The following is a 16,780-nucleotide window of genomic DNA, read 5'->3' as shown; positions in this document are numbered from 1 at the left end:
TGGTTTCGGTTCAGTGTACCTCCTCCGGGACGGCACCGCGGTGCGCGCTCAACCAAAACCCCGACTCCGCGCCGCGTGCCTGCCCTATGCTGGAGTTTTTCTGCGCATGCTCACGGTAGCAGATGCGAGCGGGCGGAAGTGCGGCACCCAGATCTGTACCTGCCAGATGTCTACGGCCGCGCTACCCACGGTGCGCACGCACCATAACGAGACCGCGAATCGCTTCCGCGTGCCGCCAGTGTGCACGCGCTGATTGGCTGGCCGACGCATGCGCACGCGCCATAACCGGACCGCGAACTACTTCCGCGCGCCGCCAGTGTGCACGCGCTGATTGGTGCCGACAGGGCAGGCATGCAAATGGTGGGCGATCTGCGCAGTGGCTCGCCGCGGAAGCTGGTCGCGCTATGCTAATTCTCTAATTGGACGACGGACGGCTTCCTTGACTTCCGCGAAACGAGTCCGAGCTGACACCAGCTTCTGCAGCCGCTCTTCTCCGCGTGGCATTCGTTAAACAAACGTGACGGCGCGAGCACGAAAGGGAGCTAGCATGAGAGACATGCAGATGGGAGCCCCTTTCCGACGCCTAACGCGGGTAGCGCAGGGCGCGCGGTGCGTGCGCAAGTTGTCATGGAGTCGCTGCTTAAAAGCAACAGCTGAGTAACGATGCAGTTGGAGGCCCCAATTATAAGTCTCGCATTCCACAGATACGTTTGTACCGCATGTAGGTTGACTCCCCTAGTTTCTAACGACGCCATTTTTGCAGAAAGTTAACGCAGCTTCAGTGAGTGGGACAAAGCTTTAATGCACTCTCTCATTTTCACGTACTGTCCATGTGTGTTCGAAAAATACATGATTTTGAAAATGCCTTTAGTGCCATTCAAACTTTTGTGTGTGCCAGGAGTATTTGAAATTTCCGCGTCGATATTATTTTTTAAAAATTAGCATTCGCTTTGAACAAACAAACCGCTTTGCACGTGCTTAGTTTTAATGTCTATGCTACCACAGCGCACAAAAATGACCAGGTATGGACAGAAAAGACACCACAAAGTGCAGGTGGTGTCTTTTCTGCCCATACCAATTAATTTCTGCACACTGTAGTAAAATAGGCATGTGCAACCAACTAGCACGCCAGTTTGTACAATTTGGGGAGTGATGTGTGCAAACAATGGGCATGCAGCAAGAGGCGAGAGAATGCATGCATTTACAGGTGAGCAACAACTGATTCTTCACTCAAGGTGAAAGTGGCTCAAGTATTACCTACCATGGTGGCCGAGTGACTATGGCATTTGGCTGCTGAACCCAAGGTCGCGGACTTGATCTTGGCCATGGCGGGCGTATTTCAGTGGAAGCGAAATGCAAAAATGCCCTTGTGCTGTGTGATGTAAGTGCACATTAAAAATTTGGAGGACACTTAAACTTCGCCTTTAAGAGTGGAACACGACAGCGTGTTGCAGCGCTACCAGGGAGTCCACGGAACGCCATCGTCCATTTGGCGCGACACCTTGCCCATTAGACAAATAAAAAATTGGCTTTTTAATGAAAAGAAATGACGCAGTAACAGTCTCGCTTACCTTGGTGGACACCTGAACCGCGCATGATATGATTTTTTTTACGTAGCCCCCGATTATAGGTCATCGGTTCGAATCCCTGCTGCGAACTATGCTCTAACTTAACCAGTAAGTTCATGCGGCACGAAACGCTCAATCGTATGGCACTATCAATTTTTACACAGCCACCGATTATTTCTGAACGAGTTGTATACGCTGTCATGTAAAAACCCCAGGTAGTCTAAATTAATCTGGAGCCCTGCGCTACGACGTCCCTTGTTGCCCGTGTGGTACTTCCGGACATTTGAACCCACAATTTACAAAATTTATTGTCAGACTGGTTTCGAATCAAAGCAAACATTTTGATTCCAGCACTGGACAGGAATAACTGGCCGACTTGACCTCAGTATGCTGTACCGCAAATAAGCTTAGCTGCAGTATTATTCAAATAAAGCCCGAAACAGTCCACACATCAATGCTGTAATGCCCGACCAATGAAAATGCGGGTCTAAAGTTTTAGCACTAAAAATGGTATTAGCATTCTATTACAGTGGTTTTGAATTAAAGCAAACTAATTTGTCAATTTGATGCCAGCACAGGACAGAAAAAAGTGGACTTATGAGCTATGCTATGAATGTTTGCTGCAATGTTATGCAAATAGGGCACAAAACGGCAGATACATTGACCCTGTAATGCCAAGGCACTAAAAAATAATAAGTCTCAACCCTGAGGCATTTTACTGTGTTTAGCCCCTACACTGAAGAAATGAAAAAACAAACTTTAAAAGAAATATTGCATAATTGAAGAAACCATGAAACTATAAGCTGATTTCTCAGTTTTAAATGATCAAATTGTGCTCACATACTCTGAGCACAGTTGATCAACAACAACTTGAAATCATTCCAATGCCTGATGATGTATAGCAATATGTTACATTTCAGGTTGTATCGCTGGGAGGGCTAGCTTTTGCAACGGGCGACCTTGCAGGAGGCCTAGTGCATCTCTGGCAGCTGAACCTTTGGCAGGGCTTCTGAAAATGTATTTTGAAATGTAGGTTGCGTAATGTACTGATCCGATACTCCCTTGCACACAAAAATGAAAGCTACTGGCATTAGCACAATATGATGCAAGTATTTTCCCTTGATTCCTTGATTGCCGCAACTGCATTTGCATTAGAATACAGAACAGGGAACAGCTACAAGCAGTTTGAAGAGGAACACTCATTTCACATTTTAGGAACTATAATTTTTTAAATTGAGTTTCCAACTTGCGAAGGGCTTAAGGGGTTATGTGTCTACATGAAACTAAAGTCCCTAGATCAGCAAAGCTTACCTAGGGACTTTACATGCAACTACTTGAGCAAAAAAAAAAAACCATGCTTCTCACTTGGAGAGTAAATGCCAAATGCATGCTAATAGTTCATTCTCATATTATGTCGATCTGTACATTTGGCTAAGTGCCCCTTAAACACTCCATATTCAGCTTGACCTCCGAGGAAGAATAGAAGTCATTGTTGCTGGCATTGACACTAATTTTCTTTTAGTGCTTCCGTCAGCCATTGACAAATACAAACACAAGTACAGTGGACAGAAAAGAAAAAAAAAGTGCACTGGCACACCCTCTGAAGTAGAAGCAAAAAAGAAAAAGCGGAAGTAGGCTGGAGTGAAAGAATAAAGACTGAGAGAGTGTGGAGTGAAACGAAAAGGAGTAAAAGAGTGCAGCAGAAAAGAAGAAATAATGGCCAGAATGCACTGACCATCCCATTTGCGGCATGTGCCGTCTTTGCAAAAAGTAACCAGGCAGCATGGCTTGCTTCCAAGTCGAGTCGTATAGTGTTAACAGAAAGGAGTAAAAACAGAGTAAGGTGTCCTCTAGCGCACTCTTTAAAAAAAGAGAATATATATATAGACTGCTTACTCTCTTTTACTCCCATATCTGTGTATCTGTGTTTAGAGTGACACTAGCCCTCAAGCTCGAAATCTCTGTAAGGAAAGGAGAACCGCTGTCCTCACCTTTCAAGGCCGTTCAGCCTTTAGGGAAGCTGAAAGGGCTCCACTATGCAAGTGAGAAGCAAACCAAGCAGCCGGGTTGCTTTTGGCAAAGGCGGTACATTACATAAAAAAAAAAGATGCAACACTCCATTTTTTTTTAATGTGACCGTTCAACATTTCGCCACACACGAAAGTGTTTGCATATTCAGCACTTCCGAGTTTTGACTGGCTTCAAAAATACACTACAGTACGAAGTGCTAGGTGAACAAAGCGTCATTAGATTTTGTGCTTTAAAAGTTCAAATGGCTCATCTTTTGTAAAAAAAAGCGGCGCGAACAACGTCGAACAAGAGTAAGAAGGACACGGGACGACTCTCAACTAAGGTTTTATTAGCAGCACCTCGTGCTTATAAAGAAAAAACACACACAAAGTACATCACATGTTACACTAAAATCGATAAAACATTGGCAGAGAAGCACATGCCACTCAAAGGCCACCAAGAAAAACTATCTTTTTGTCACTGAGAGTGACTGTCGGTTTGTCCTGACGGTTGACGGCCTTTGAGCAACACGTGCTTCTCCGCCTATGTTTTATCGATTTTAGTGTAACATGTGATGTACTTTGTGTGCGTTTTTCCTTTACAAGCACCAGGTGTTGCTAATAAAACCTTAGCTGGGAGTCAGTTCTTGTTTGACGTTGTTCGCGCTGTTTTACAAAAGATGTATCTGTACCAACTAGCCCAACTGAACGTTCTGGTTTGGTTTGGTTTAGTTTATGGGGTTTAACGTCCCAAAGCGACTAAGGCTATGAGAGACGCCGTAGTGGAGGGCTCCGCTAACATCGCACAGTACATGGGCCTCTAGAATTTCTCCTCCAAAGAAATTCAACCGCCGCGGCCGGGATCGAACCTGCGTCTTTCGGGTCAGCAGCCGAGCACCATAACCACTGAGCCACCGCAGCGGCTCAACTGAACGTTCTACTTATTCAAATGACTGTATGTGTCTACGGACACTCCATAGGCAGGTGAATGTCAAAGGCGATGTTTATTTGTATACTACACATTCCTAGCACTCTATCACTCCTCTTTTTCTTCGGACTTCTCTGTACCGCCGGCAGCAGCCCATGCCTGGAGCTGTTGGGTTGCCGTCGGGTACACCTGCTTGTACCTGCTGAGCTCCTCGTTTGGAAATTCGACGAGGTTCTGCTCTGTCGGCCGGTTCGTGAAGGGCGTCCAAAAGCCTACAACAGTATAAAAAGGATTAGAGAAGTGAGACGGAAGTCTATGGAATAAGCATACATGAAAAGTGCAATACAGGGGAACATAAATATGGAAGGGCTTTTGAAAGAGATGGGACAAGGATATGGCTATTAATTTGGCACCAAAAGGCATGCGCTGATAACGTTACAAAATAATCAACTCTTCTCTGTCAAAGGGCCATTATCACTGGGATACAAATACGTAAAGCAATGTCATGATTATTTCTGGCATGTGAGGCAAACACTGCAAAGCTTACCTCCACTAAAGTGTCATCTATTAAACCTGAAGTCGCACTAGAATGACCACACTGGCTTCATAATCCCAGCTCTTGCAGAAAGTATGCTTGAAAAATTCATCCCTTGCTCATAAAGAGCCTATCAAAGACCAGCGAATGATAAAAACCCGACACATGTAAAGAACTCATCGGCTCTTTGTGAAACTTCTTTTTGTCCCTCAGAGCAATGCAGACACTGAGAACAGCAGCAATATTTGATGTGTACTGCTAATCAGGAGGGAAAAAAAGTTTTTGCAGGCCTTGTCTCATTCGGTGCACTGTAGTTTATTTATATCGAGCAGCTGCGAGATTAGGAAGGGTATTTTGCCACTTACATCCTGATGAGGCAGGAGCTTGGAAGTTAATCTAAGCCCCTACTTACAAGTCAACAAAGCAAGCAAACTTGAGACTGAGAACAAACTGAAGTTAGCTTGTATCGAGAGCACACTGCATTCTGATCATTAAGAGACCACCCTTAATGACCTTTTATAAGTTATAAGTTATAAAACGGACCTCTTATAAGTTAGAAATTACCGGAGCACAAAATACAGGTGTTGTCACCATTGGCCGATTTCACAAGTAAACTGCATGCGTTGAAACAGATTTCTGGCGCGGACGACATGCATGCTGCACGGTGTGTGGAGCAGATCACACACTGAATCACAGTGGCTGGGCTATAATGCCATTCACTTTAATATATTGGCAACCAGTCATTCTCAGTGAAGACATCATGAGTTTGAATCGAGTGACAGGAAAATTTTTAAATTCAATTTTCTCAGCCAAAAAAAAATTGCGCCTCTCCCGTAACCGAGAGTAGAGTAAGCATGAAATGTTTACGGGCCTAACACAGGCTCCATTGCTCGGCTTAAGCAGCTGTGAGACGGTGGCGGCATTGAAATCCAGGACGATGCAGAAGCGTACGCGGACACGACGAAACGCAGGCCTGACAAGAATGTATATGCTGCGCGTTCGAATACTCCGCGAGCGTGTATAGGAGGTATTCACTGAGGCTGCGCTACCAGACGGCGCGAGCGTCGTCGCGGCAAGCGCGCCATGTTTGCGGTCGTTTCAGGCCAGCTCGCGCAGTGTCACGGTGCGCCGTGAGGTACCCGGCCTGAACTGTTAGTGATCCGTAACATATTTGTACGATGTTGGATACGTCAGCGACCACTTTTCTTTGTGGAGCGCGTATTGTGCATGAAGTTTGCAGTAGAATTCTTCTGCGCCGTGATATAACCGAGCTGCCTCAACTCGGCAGCAAAACTGGCTGGCCGCGCTGCACGCAAGAATGTACACGACTTGCAGCTTTTAATATCATTTGATAACTGTCAGCTAGTCATGCAGGGCACATCATGGATAAACAGCACGATTAATTACCGAAATTACAAAACTGCCGCCGCAGAAATTGATAATTCAAGCGCCTGTAGTCCGCGAACTGCTGGCGCTTCTCAGACGCTCTTTCAGCAGAAAGGCAAAGCGTCATAGCTGCCTTATTTACACGACAGAACGGTGAAATAAATACTGCCATGCGCTCGCAGCACGAACGGTAGACACAGCGAGAATGTTTTGCAGTTTTGATTGCGTAGCGCTGCTTCGTATGCACAAGACGTCTAGCGCTTTCGCAGCAACGCAGTGTGCAGCCATTCTGCTAGATTCAGTAGTAACACGTCACTTTCAGCAGATAGAGATGACAAGTTAAGCTACAGCTAAGTGAACAGACCCTTCGAATTATTCACCTCTTCAAAAACGGCACTTCGGCCGTCGGCACCGCGGACGTCAGCACCCTCAGCACGGCTCTTGGACTCACCTGCTTGTCAAGTAATTGCACCCTCTCATAGGTTTATATCCTTTAATTCCTTGGCCTGCCAGCAAACTTAAGCCGTGCACAAGGTGGGCCTCGACACCGGTGAATTCAACGCGCAGCAGCAGTCCTGTACGTCTCACACTGCGCCGGCGCCTCCGCTTTCTTACGCGCCGACCTTTTCACTAAGTGGCACCTTTTGAGCGTAGCCGCTCTTTTCTGCTTCGCGCAGTTCACGAAACACCCTCTCAGTCACGCGGTGTTACGGGCCGGACAGTAATTATCTATGGCGAGACGCGAAACATTTCACACATCACCGGCTATTTAACGCTGCGGCTGGCTGCGGCGGCCGCGCGCGCGACCACCAACATGGCGAGTGCCGCGCCGGCCGCTAGCGCCCCTTGCGGATGACGTCATGTGAATACCTCCTATACATCTGCCTGCTAGAGGGGGAAAGGGCTTGAAGGCCAAGCGGCCGGTCTTTTACATGCGTGAGTGTGGGACCGCAGCGCCATCCTTGGGGAGGGAGCGAAAGTTTTCCGCCAAAAGCCCTTCTCGCCCTCTTTCTCTAAGCGGCCTTCTCTCAAAGCCCCTAACAGATCACGTATGACAACGAAGTGTATTGTGGCATGTATGTGCTTTTTCCACGCGTTATTAGAAATCGGAAATTATAATTCCGTGCATTATCAAATGCACAGCTCGACTGATATCTTGATAAACATTGAGAAGACACTGGCAGCAGTTATTTTTTGTGACTCGTTTGGAGAGCAACCGGCACTTGTATGCCGGTCCCGTAGGAGGGCTTAGAGAGTCTCGTTGAATCTCGTTAAGTCTCGTACGGTGCCCGGATGTTCTCGTTTCAGAGCCCGGATGAGTGGATTTCAGTGCCCGAATGATGGCTCTTGGTCTCGGCGTGACGCCACCACAATGCCGACAACGGGAGCTAAAAGCATTTCATGCTTAAAACACATCTTTTGCTGCTGCACAAACGTCAACATGGCCACAGCAAGCCTGAGAATCAATTATACAAGGAACACCTCTGCAGGTGCATTTTAGAAGCTTTCGCAAGTACATTGGTATTCAAGTGGTAGCTTTGAAAAAGACTGGCGAAGCTAAATTCTGGTCAGCGTCAATCTAGGAGCGGCAGCTCCATGAGCAACAGCACTTAGCAGCTCTAGGAGCTGTCGTTTATGGTTGAGATATAGTAGCCAAACGGATTGCCTCGCATCTCCTGTTCAAACTTGTTCATTGCTTTATCCCAAGTGCCACAGTGTTGCCAACGAGTGGTTCGCTGAATGGCGGCTTCTGCCTCCTCCCACAGACGACTGCAACGTTCTCACAGAATATTCTTTTGAGCGCAAACTTCATCTGCTAGCACTTGACGGCAGGCAGATCAGCATTAGCGGCTGCTGATGTGCTAATACCAGCTGTTGCACTTCCACAACAGCTGCTGCCTGTTACACTTGTGATTCATGGTTAAAAACAGCATAAACTAGACGGGACACACAAAAGAAGGAAGACACCACAACACATGTGGCGTGTTCTTCCTTATGTGTTTGGTCTAGTTTGCGTTGTTTTTCACCATGATATTCACAAACTAGTCCAAATTTCTGCTGTGCTACGCTTGTGATCCTCCGCGCTGTGACGTCATTGGTCACATGACCAGTGACCTCATACAAATGCGCGGCGCGGACCGGCTTCACTGAAGCTCTGCGCTGGGAGACCCCTTACAAACCGTAAGATATACAACTTTCGCCATAAACGTTTTTAGTTGTGGCCGTTTTGGTAATATGCGCATATTATCGCCTCCTTCAGGCAACCATTCGCGCAACGGCGCTCATGTTTTGCAGCTTACCCACCAGCTGAATAATGTTCACTAAGCTCGTTAGCAAAACTTCCAACAAGAGGCTGTAGTACATATATTGTGGGCTTTGCATACCAGGTTTAGTTTATTTTTGCACTCGTCCACACACACACAAAAAAAAAACACACTAAAGAACGTCAACGCCTTTAAAAGGGTACACTGCATTGCATATGTAGCGGGGTTGATTACCTATGTTCACCAGGCAAGTTTGCGTAAATAGGGAAACGAAGCAGCAGCAGACGTAGAAGAATTAAGAATCGATAAAATACAGGGTCTTCCGTGAAAAACTAGTACGCATAGATCTCCACAGCAGTTCCGCCCAGCGTATCGCGTCAAATACTGCATGCTATAGCTGCACAGGTTGACGGATAGGTAATTCAGACCGAGTTTGTGAGGACAACAACAATATGGGAACTTCTGAGGGCGGTTGCCTCCAAGGCACTGCTCCGCTTCTTGCGAACTTCTGGCCTGTATGATAGGCTGCGACTTTAAAGAACGCCGACTTTCCATGTGACTTCAATTTTCTGTTACTCTCCTTTCTCTTTCTTTTATACCCTCAACCCATTCCCCCCCATGTAGGGTAGCAAACCGATTATTCTTCGGTTAACCTCCCTGCCTTTCCTGTTATTCCTCCTCCTCCTCTCAGGCGGTTAGTGGGAACACAACACATAGCTAACATAACATAACGCGCAGTACCGACCTTGGATACTTGGGTGATCGGTGTGCCAGTACTTGATGGTCCGCACGATGGGAACTCCGGATCGGGTGCGAAAGTGGTCGATCCACTTGACCAGCACATCGGCACTAGTTTGGCTGACCCGTATCATGTCACGCGTGCCGTTGAGGTACTCGGCGACGATGTACGGGTCGCGGTGCCGGCGCGGCTTCAGGTACACCACGATGCCCGGGTTGTCGCGCGCGAAGTTAACCAGCTCGCGCTCGATGTACTCGCGCATGCCGCGGCTTCCGCCGTGCGTCTTGCAAAAGGTCAACGTGAGCCGCTGCAGTTGGCAGACATAGCGGCCGATGCCATTGTACACCGGCGCTTTGAGATACGCAGCTGCCTTATGAGCCATGCTGAGTGCGTAACGAACTTATCCCCGAATCACAGTCGCTCCCGATTCGCTTCGTTCGTGTTTTCAGCAACTGGTACGCGCGTGCGAACTCCGCAGCACGGGCGACGCCATTTTGAAAGCGTCGTTGGATTCGAGCCGCTCTCGACGAGCCCATCCAAGACTAGACGAAACGGTTGACGAGCCTGCTCGTTTCAAAACTCGCCAAATTTGACGAGCGTTTTGTTCCCGCTCGTACGACGCCACGTAGACAACGTCGCCCGCGGGAATCCAACGGTCGAGCCAAGACCGGACTGCTGCGCGTTCGCGTTTCGCGCCAGACACGAAGTACGCGAAAGGCGTTGTGGGTGTGCGGGTTTTCGCGGGCGTTGCCGGTGTGAGTGCTGGCGTTTGATGTGTTCACGGGTCACCATGCCTCGACGTGTGGTCAGCGTACAGTCGCGACCGTGGGACAGAATGCACGACCGTCGGAGAAGCTGACTGGCTTCCGCCGTAGAAACGGACGGGAGCGTCGCTACGACGGGGAGAGCCCGGCGTTGGCGGCAGAGCCAAAATCCTGCGTTGTTTCCCGGAAACTGCGGGGGACCGACGCCAAGATCAGGTAAAGTTAGCTCGGTGTCTGCATAGGAAAGATCGCTTAACCCTCCTTTCCTTCCTCATTTGCAAATGCAAGCACGTTCCGAACGTCTCGTCTGTTGGGCAACACCACTTCGCGCGCCAGACGCGCCTAACCAGCCCGCCGGGTGCTGATTGCTAACCCGCTACGTTACTGCGCTGGCGCTGTGCAGTGCATTTCATTTGTCTCTCCCGCGCTTCCCCTTCGTAACTGGTTCCGTTTCGTGTGCCCTTTCTTTTTTTTTTTTTTCGTTCTCGCGATCTCGCGCCAAGCCTGCGCTGCACGCAGAGCGTGTCCGAGCGCGGGCTAACGTGGTATGAGCGCGCGCTCGTCTGCGTAGTACGCGGCAAGATCGCCAATCGCGGCACTCAGTGTCCGATCGCTGCCGGCTTCGACGGAGCTCCCTCCACGGCGACCCGCCTCCTTTCTGACCCCGGCGAGCAGCCAAGCATCCCCGGTACGCAGGCATTTTCTCGCTTTTCGCGATCCTTGCGCTTCCAGGTCCCGCGCCGCGATCGCCTGGCCGCACATCTGCCGCTCCTCGGGGCGATCCCGGGGTTTTCAGTTCTATTCGCCTCTCGTGCCCCGCGCCAGGGTTGAATCCCGCGGGTCTTGACTTCGGAACGGCGTGGTTTACCGCGCTGCGCCGTTCGGGCGTCGATTTGCTGGTATCGCACCCTCGGGTGGGGTCTTTATTTTCGAGAATATTTGATTTTTTGCCCAGTTCTGTACGCGCCGTCTGTTGGGCTCTCGGTCTGCCGAGGTGCCGAGCTGTGGGCGCAGCTGGGTACGCGCCCACGGCTCGTATTCCTGCCAGCGATGATCGTCTGCGCCGGTTTTATTTGAGGTGGGAAGTCCCGGCCGGATGGCGGGTGACTTGTTCGAGCTTGTTCCCCCGTCCCCAAAAAAATCCGGGCTCCGCGATACCTGCCCCGTGTCTCGTGCGCACGCGATCTGGGACCGGGCGGCGTTTCCCGCTCCCTGGTCTAACAGCTTGTGACCTCTGCCCTTCGCTTTCCTAACCAACCGTGTCTCAGCCAGCCCATGTAATAGCTTTTTTTTTTCCGCCGAATAATTACCGGAGTGCCGTGATTGTCGATAGACATGAGTTAATGCTGTGTCTGGCATTAAACTCGCCATCTGGAAGCCTGCCCAGTTCAGTTTAGCGCCAGCGTTATTGAATGCAGCCTTCATCGATCAGGCACAACGTGACGCCCGTTTGTTAGTTTGATCGAAGTTGCGTTTGAATTTCGCGGGCTAAAAGTTGCGGATCTCTGGGCGCCGCGCCATATGTTGCCCTTTCTTGGTTCTGACCTTTCGAAATTGAACGCTGTACTGTGACTGCGTATCGCTGTTTTTTTTTTTTTTTTTTCAGGGCCAATCATGTTTGATTGGCCCATTTTTTTAAATCTCGTCTTACTGATTCATGCTTGGAGCCAAAAGCTTCCAGCTAGCTTGCCAAGGACGGTAGCTGTGTCATGCGCGCAGATTTTTTTGTTTTATTTATCGCTATCTCGAAACGTGTATTCTTTGCCAATCTCATACGTGCTGGGAAGCGCTGCCTACCGCTGTGAGCCCGTGCAGATCGCTAGGATTCGTGCGTTCATGCTGTCGCGGCAGTGTTGGCCATGGCTTATCTTCAGTACGGCGCGCTTTCTTATCTGATGCCCGTATCTGAAACAATGCCGTTGGAAAAAAAAGTTCGCGAACGCGACCCGCAGTAGTACGGCGCTTCATGCCGCCACTACATCGCGCGATTTATTGGCCTCAATTACTTATTCCCGCGTGTTTGGGGCGGCTGGAACGGGGTCTTCGCATCCTCGCTGGTTTACCCGCGCCATTCTCACTCGCTTGTTCGGTCGCCCGTTGCGTTGACCTTTTCTTCGTTCGAGAAAAAGACTGCCCGCATTTATAGGTCGTGCCCGTAGGGCGACGGCGTGATGACTGTACTACCCAACTGCCTTCGAAAAGCCGCTGCAGAGGGGCTTGATAGTGCGTTTTCCTTTTCTTTATTATACTCCCCCCTCGCTACCTGCCCGTGAGCGATCTTTTGGACTTGCTGATGGTGCTGTTTTCTCTTCTTTTTTTTCTGTTACTTCTGCTGCGATGCTGCTTCGTTCGCCAGTGCGCCTCCCGGAGTCTTTGAGAATCTCCATTTCTTCTTCTCCGCCTTCTATCTTATCGCGTCCTGCGAGCCAGCGTCTTTTTTTCCTCCGTTTTCGCTGATCTGTCGGGAATTTGGGGGACGAAGTCGTTTTCTTGTCTCTTGCAAGCAGTGGCAGTTGTCTGTCGTCTGCTTCTGCCTGTTGGATTTCTCGTCTGCTTTATTGGTTACACACGACTTCGAGCCTTGTTTTCGTCTGCACGGCTTCCATTTGACGACCTCAGGGTCCAACCGTTGAGGGTCCTCTTCGACAACCCAAACATTAGTTTTTGACTGTTTTCCGGTCTTTTTTTTTTTGTCTTTTGCACGCATTCAGACTTGGCGTCGACTGAACTTCGCGCAGGATTGAACTTTAGAGCCTAATTATTTTTGTATAGTTTACCGGAAGACATTTCTTGTCTTGTCCGTTGATGCCAGTCGCATTTCACTGGCCTGTTTTTTTATTGCTTTACTAAGTCGAACCCTTGGCTTTCAGCATGACTGAGTGTGATGCTTGCCAAACACGTATTTACCACAGTCATAGGCACGTAATGTTTTATCATCGCTATGCGGTCGCTGCTTATGGTGGAAAACTTTTTGATGAAATTAATTCGACCGACGTGGTTTCACCACGTGCAACCTCGGTACTATATAACGATTCCCTCCCTATTCCATGCCATTTTTGAATTTCCCGCCCTTTGCCGTTGGCTGAAGCGAAGCCACGTGCTTGGCTTCAACCAATAACGAAGAGCGAACGTGGGGCGTGGCGTCACTTCAGGCAACGGTGATTGGCGGGAAATTCAACAATGGCATGGACTCTGATGCAGAATCATGTTATGCCGGTCCTGGAGTCCATGCGCTGTTCGTTTGTGCTGGTGGACATTGCAATGGAGGACATATTTTTTGTGCGGTTCGAACTTTGCGTTTTAAAGGACTAGACACCCAATTTTACTGCGTGTTTTCTCCTTTCAAATGACGCGCTAGACATTAGAATGCATAGATCACCGCGTAGTATTCGCGTATACGACTGCTAAATAAAATAAAATTTGAATTATCTCATGCTGTTTCGGTTTCATCTACCGAACGATGGCGGTGACGTATAGTTGAACTTAAGGTCACGTGAGGCACGGAAAAACTAATATAAACGCTGATACGTAGTTTATTTTTTAACTCACTACAGCAGTTAAACCAGCCTACTTCTAAAGCTAGAGTTACAACAAACGACCTATCAGCAGTCATATTGCCGTTTGTTCTCGTGCCTCACGTGACCTTCAGTCCAACCAGTTCAACTGCAGATTAAATCCATCGGCCGGTTGGTGAAATCACAACCGAAACAGCGTCCAGAAGACATCCAATTTTAAATCATTTAGTGGTCTTAGGCGATTACCACGGGGTGCTTCATGCATACCAATGTATATAGTATAACGCATCGTTTGAAAGAAGAAAACACGCAAGCAAAAATTTGGTGTCTGTAGTCCTTTAACCATGTCGTATGCTGCCGGGTGTGGATAGGGGATTTTTTTTTCTTTTGTCACGTTCTGTAGGTTTGCACAATGTCGCCTGTGTTCCGACGCTTATCTTCGCTGTTATTTTTTTTCTTCATGATTTCGACACTCCAACCGCCACCACCGGGCCGCATATGGTTCTAATTAATCGACTTTTTCGTCTTAATAGGTTTTGTTTTCTGCGTCGGCGCGAGCCATAACGACTGTGGTATGTAGTCGCGTGGCGTAGCCGTAGTATGTCGCGTAACCCGACACGCCCGGCCGCATGCATTCTACGTCCCGCCTCTGCACGTGCTTACAAGCCGTAAAACCGTCGTGAGGAAGAAAAAAAAAAGTGATTTGTCTTTCAGCGGGCGGCTGCCGTACTTTAGTGCCCTTGGGCGTAGGTCTCAGCGTGGGGGAGGGGTTGTGTATTCTCTCGTCAGAGCTACAGCCGTCACGCATAATGCGAGTGTGTCTTTTTCGGCGTTTTTTAAAACGTGCTCCCATGTAGTCACCTTTTAAGCAGTTGTGTAGAGTAGCCTTCTAAGTTGGTTTGCTTTGTCCAAGCTTCCTGCTGTACCAGCGGCCAAGTAACTCGACCTGCTGCTTAAACACGGGTTTGGTTTGGTTTGGTTTATTGGTGTTTAACATCCCAAAGCGACTCAGTCTATGAGGGACGCCGTAGTGAAGGGCTCCGGATAATTTCGACCACCTGGGGTTCTTTACCGTGCACTGACATCGCACAGTACACGGGGCTCTAGAATTTCGCCTCCATAGAAATTCGACCGCCTAGGCCCCAGGAAAGAGCCCGTGTCTTTTGGGTCAGCAGCCGAGCGCCGTAACCACTGAGCCACCGCGGCGGGGCCTTAAACATGGGGTCATTACGGTCGGTTGAAACTCAAGAACAAAGCGGCGGATTCTCCTCAAAGGGGGCCCACCATCCAATCGCGTCGACCTATTGTCATGACGTCGCGGTTAATACCCTTTGTTCGGCTTGCGTGACACACCGCAGGGGATGGCGGATGAAAGGCGATTAGCCGCGGCATCGTGAAACACGGTCGACGCTATTAGCTGGATGGCCTCCTTTGATGAGAATGTGCCGTTAAGGTCTTGAGTTGTATCTGACTACAACAGTTATGCTTCTAAGTATTTATTCTGACACATTTGTGCTCAGCTGAACATGCATCGTAAGACGTCGTTGCTTGTTTATGAAGGAACAGAGCACGGAGAAACCTGAGGGGAAGAACTGTCGGGCTTATGGCTGCAAACGAATTTTTCGCATACGTTCATGGCAGCTGGCACACGGACATGAGAAATATATCTTGATCAAGGCTGACAGTCCTCAGTTCGGAAGAGTATAGGGGTGAGGGAATAGTACTTCTTCACAACCGAATTAAATACGACTCGAATAACTGCACGATTATCCGTTAGAACTCTACGACCGTCATGTCCGTACGCGTAGGGAAATTACCTTTTGCTACTGATGACGTCAGCGAGCTAACTAGCGCCGCACGTCGGTTGGTGGGGATGATTTCGAGATTGGGCGTCAAGGCAGTACTCGCTTTAGTGTACTGTGCTGAACCTAGCCGTGTCGGCCAATCTTGAAGGCCATATTTACGAGTACTATGAGCGCCGTCACACGAATGAATCGCGGCGCTGAAACCTTGTTCCAAGGTAAACGAAAAAAAAATTACAGATGGTTTAGCATGGCTAAGCGCTCAATATCATGTAGTAGCGCTGGTTGCAGTGAGTACTTAAGGTCGTTATGTGCTGAAGGCCTTTACCACGAAGGCATTTTGCCTTGAAGCCCTTCACTGCCAGGTGTACACACCTGGCAGGCTGACGACAACCGTTTGGGCAGGTGGGCAAACTGGATTAGTTCAGTGGAAGAAAGCAGACTATAAAACTACGTAGAAGTTGGAAAAGGCAGATCGAGAAGGAATCGTTCTATGGCCACTCAAGAGGCAGTGCCCTACTCTTTGAAGCTAAATACAATACAATATTTATTCAACATCTCAGGGATGTTTCGCGTATGATCAGAGTGTCTTAGAACGCTGAACTACATAAAGTAATGTGTTTGAAAGCGCAAGCCCAGGTCTTTTGCTGCAGTTCAGTTTGCGGAAGTAACTTTAGACGTGGGGGGGGGGGGGGGGGGATGATTGTCTTTCTCTTTTCCTCCCGGGGGAGGGTTGCCTTGACATTCTTCCTACTTTAGAAGACAGCGCATGTCACTTCGTGTTTACATCTTATCTGAGTGTGCCAGATTTGACGCATACAACGGATGTTTCCGGACTTGTTGATATTTTTTGTCGACAAGCTAGCGCAGAAAAAAAAAAAAAAACACGGACGAGGTAGTAGTGGTTGTATAGTTGAGTCGTAGTACAGGACTGTATACACAAGGGCCGATTAAAAAAAAACGTATTGAAAAACACATCATCTATAAATTCATAAGGAGCTTTAACAAAAAAAAGACGCTTTCTCAAAGCCGCGAAGAAACTACGTAACATTAAAAAATTATTAATTAGTCAATTAATTTTTACTTATTTTTTATTTTTACGTAAAAGTAAACAATAAATTATGATGGTTGGTTTATTGGGGTTTAACGTCCCAAAGCAACTCAGGCTATGAGGGTCGCCGTAGTGGAGGGCTCCGGAAATTTCGACCACCTGGGGTTCTTTAACGTGCACTGACATCGCACAGTACACGGGCCTTTAAAATTTAGCCTC

General features: G+C 48.5%; 2 protein-coding genes across 4 annotated transcripts in view; one reads left to right on the top strand and one right to left on the bottom strand.

Annotated features, from left to right (window-relative positions):
• Positions 1 to 4,562: 4,562 nt before the first annotated feature.
• Positions 4,563 to 9,954, bottom strand: mRpL43 (mitochondrial ribosomal protein L43). The gene is made up of 2 exons (XM_089560325.1): positions 9,436 to 9,954; positions 4,563 to 4,777 (listed from the first exon to the last, which is right to left on the bottom strand). Exons 1-2 carry the CDS (start codon positions 9,809 to 9,811, stop codon positions 4,614 to 4,616), a joined length of 540 nt encoding a protein of 179 aa, XP_089416451.1. The 5' UTR covers positions 9,812 to 9,954; the 3' UTR covers positions 4,563 to 4,613.
• A 99-nt stretch (positions 9,955 to 10,053) lies between these two features.
• The window catches only part of LOC149329599 (uncharacterized), a 49,921-nt gene continuing 43,194 nt past the window's right edge, over positions 10,054 to 16,780 (top strand). Inside the window, exon 1 of one of the 3 annotated variants that reach the window (XM_089560324.1) lies at positions 10,054 to 10,409. The gene's annotated coding sequence lies outside the window, so the exon portion shown is untranslated. Of the gene's footprint in view, positions 10,410 to 10,684; positions 10,882 to 16,780 lie in introns of those variants that run through there. The other 2 variants (XM_089560322.1, XM_089560323.1) reach the window with 2 other exon arrangements.

This window comes from Amblyomma mixtum, chromosome 9 (assembly GCF_055824585.1).
Source record: "Amblyomma mixtum isolate Tamu chromosome 9, ASM5582458v1, whole genome shotgun sequence".
NCBI classification, from domain to species: domain Eukaryota; kingdom Metazoa; phylum Arthropoda; class Arachnida; order Ixodida; family Ixodidae; genus Amblyomma; species Amblyomma mixtum.
The sequence above is the reverse complement of the archived record's forward strand: the minus strand, read 5'-3'. Positions and strand labels throughout refer to the sequence as shown.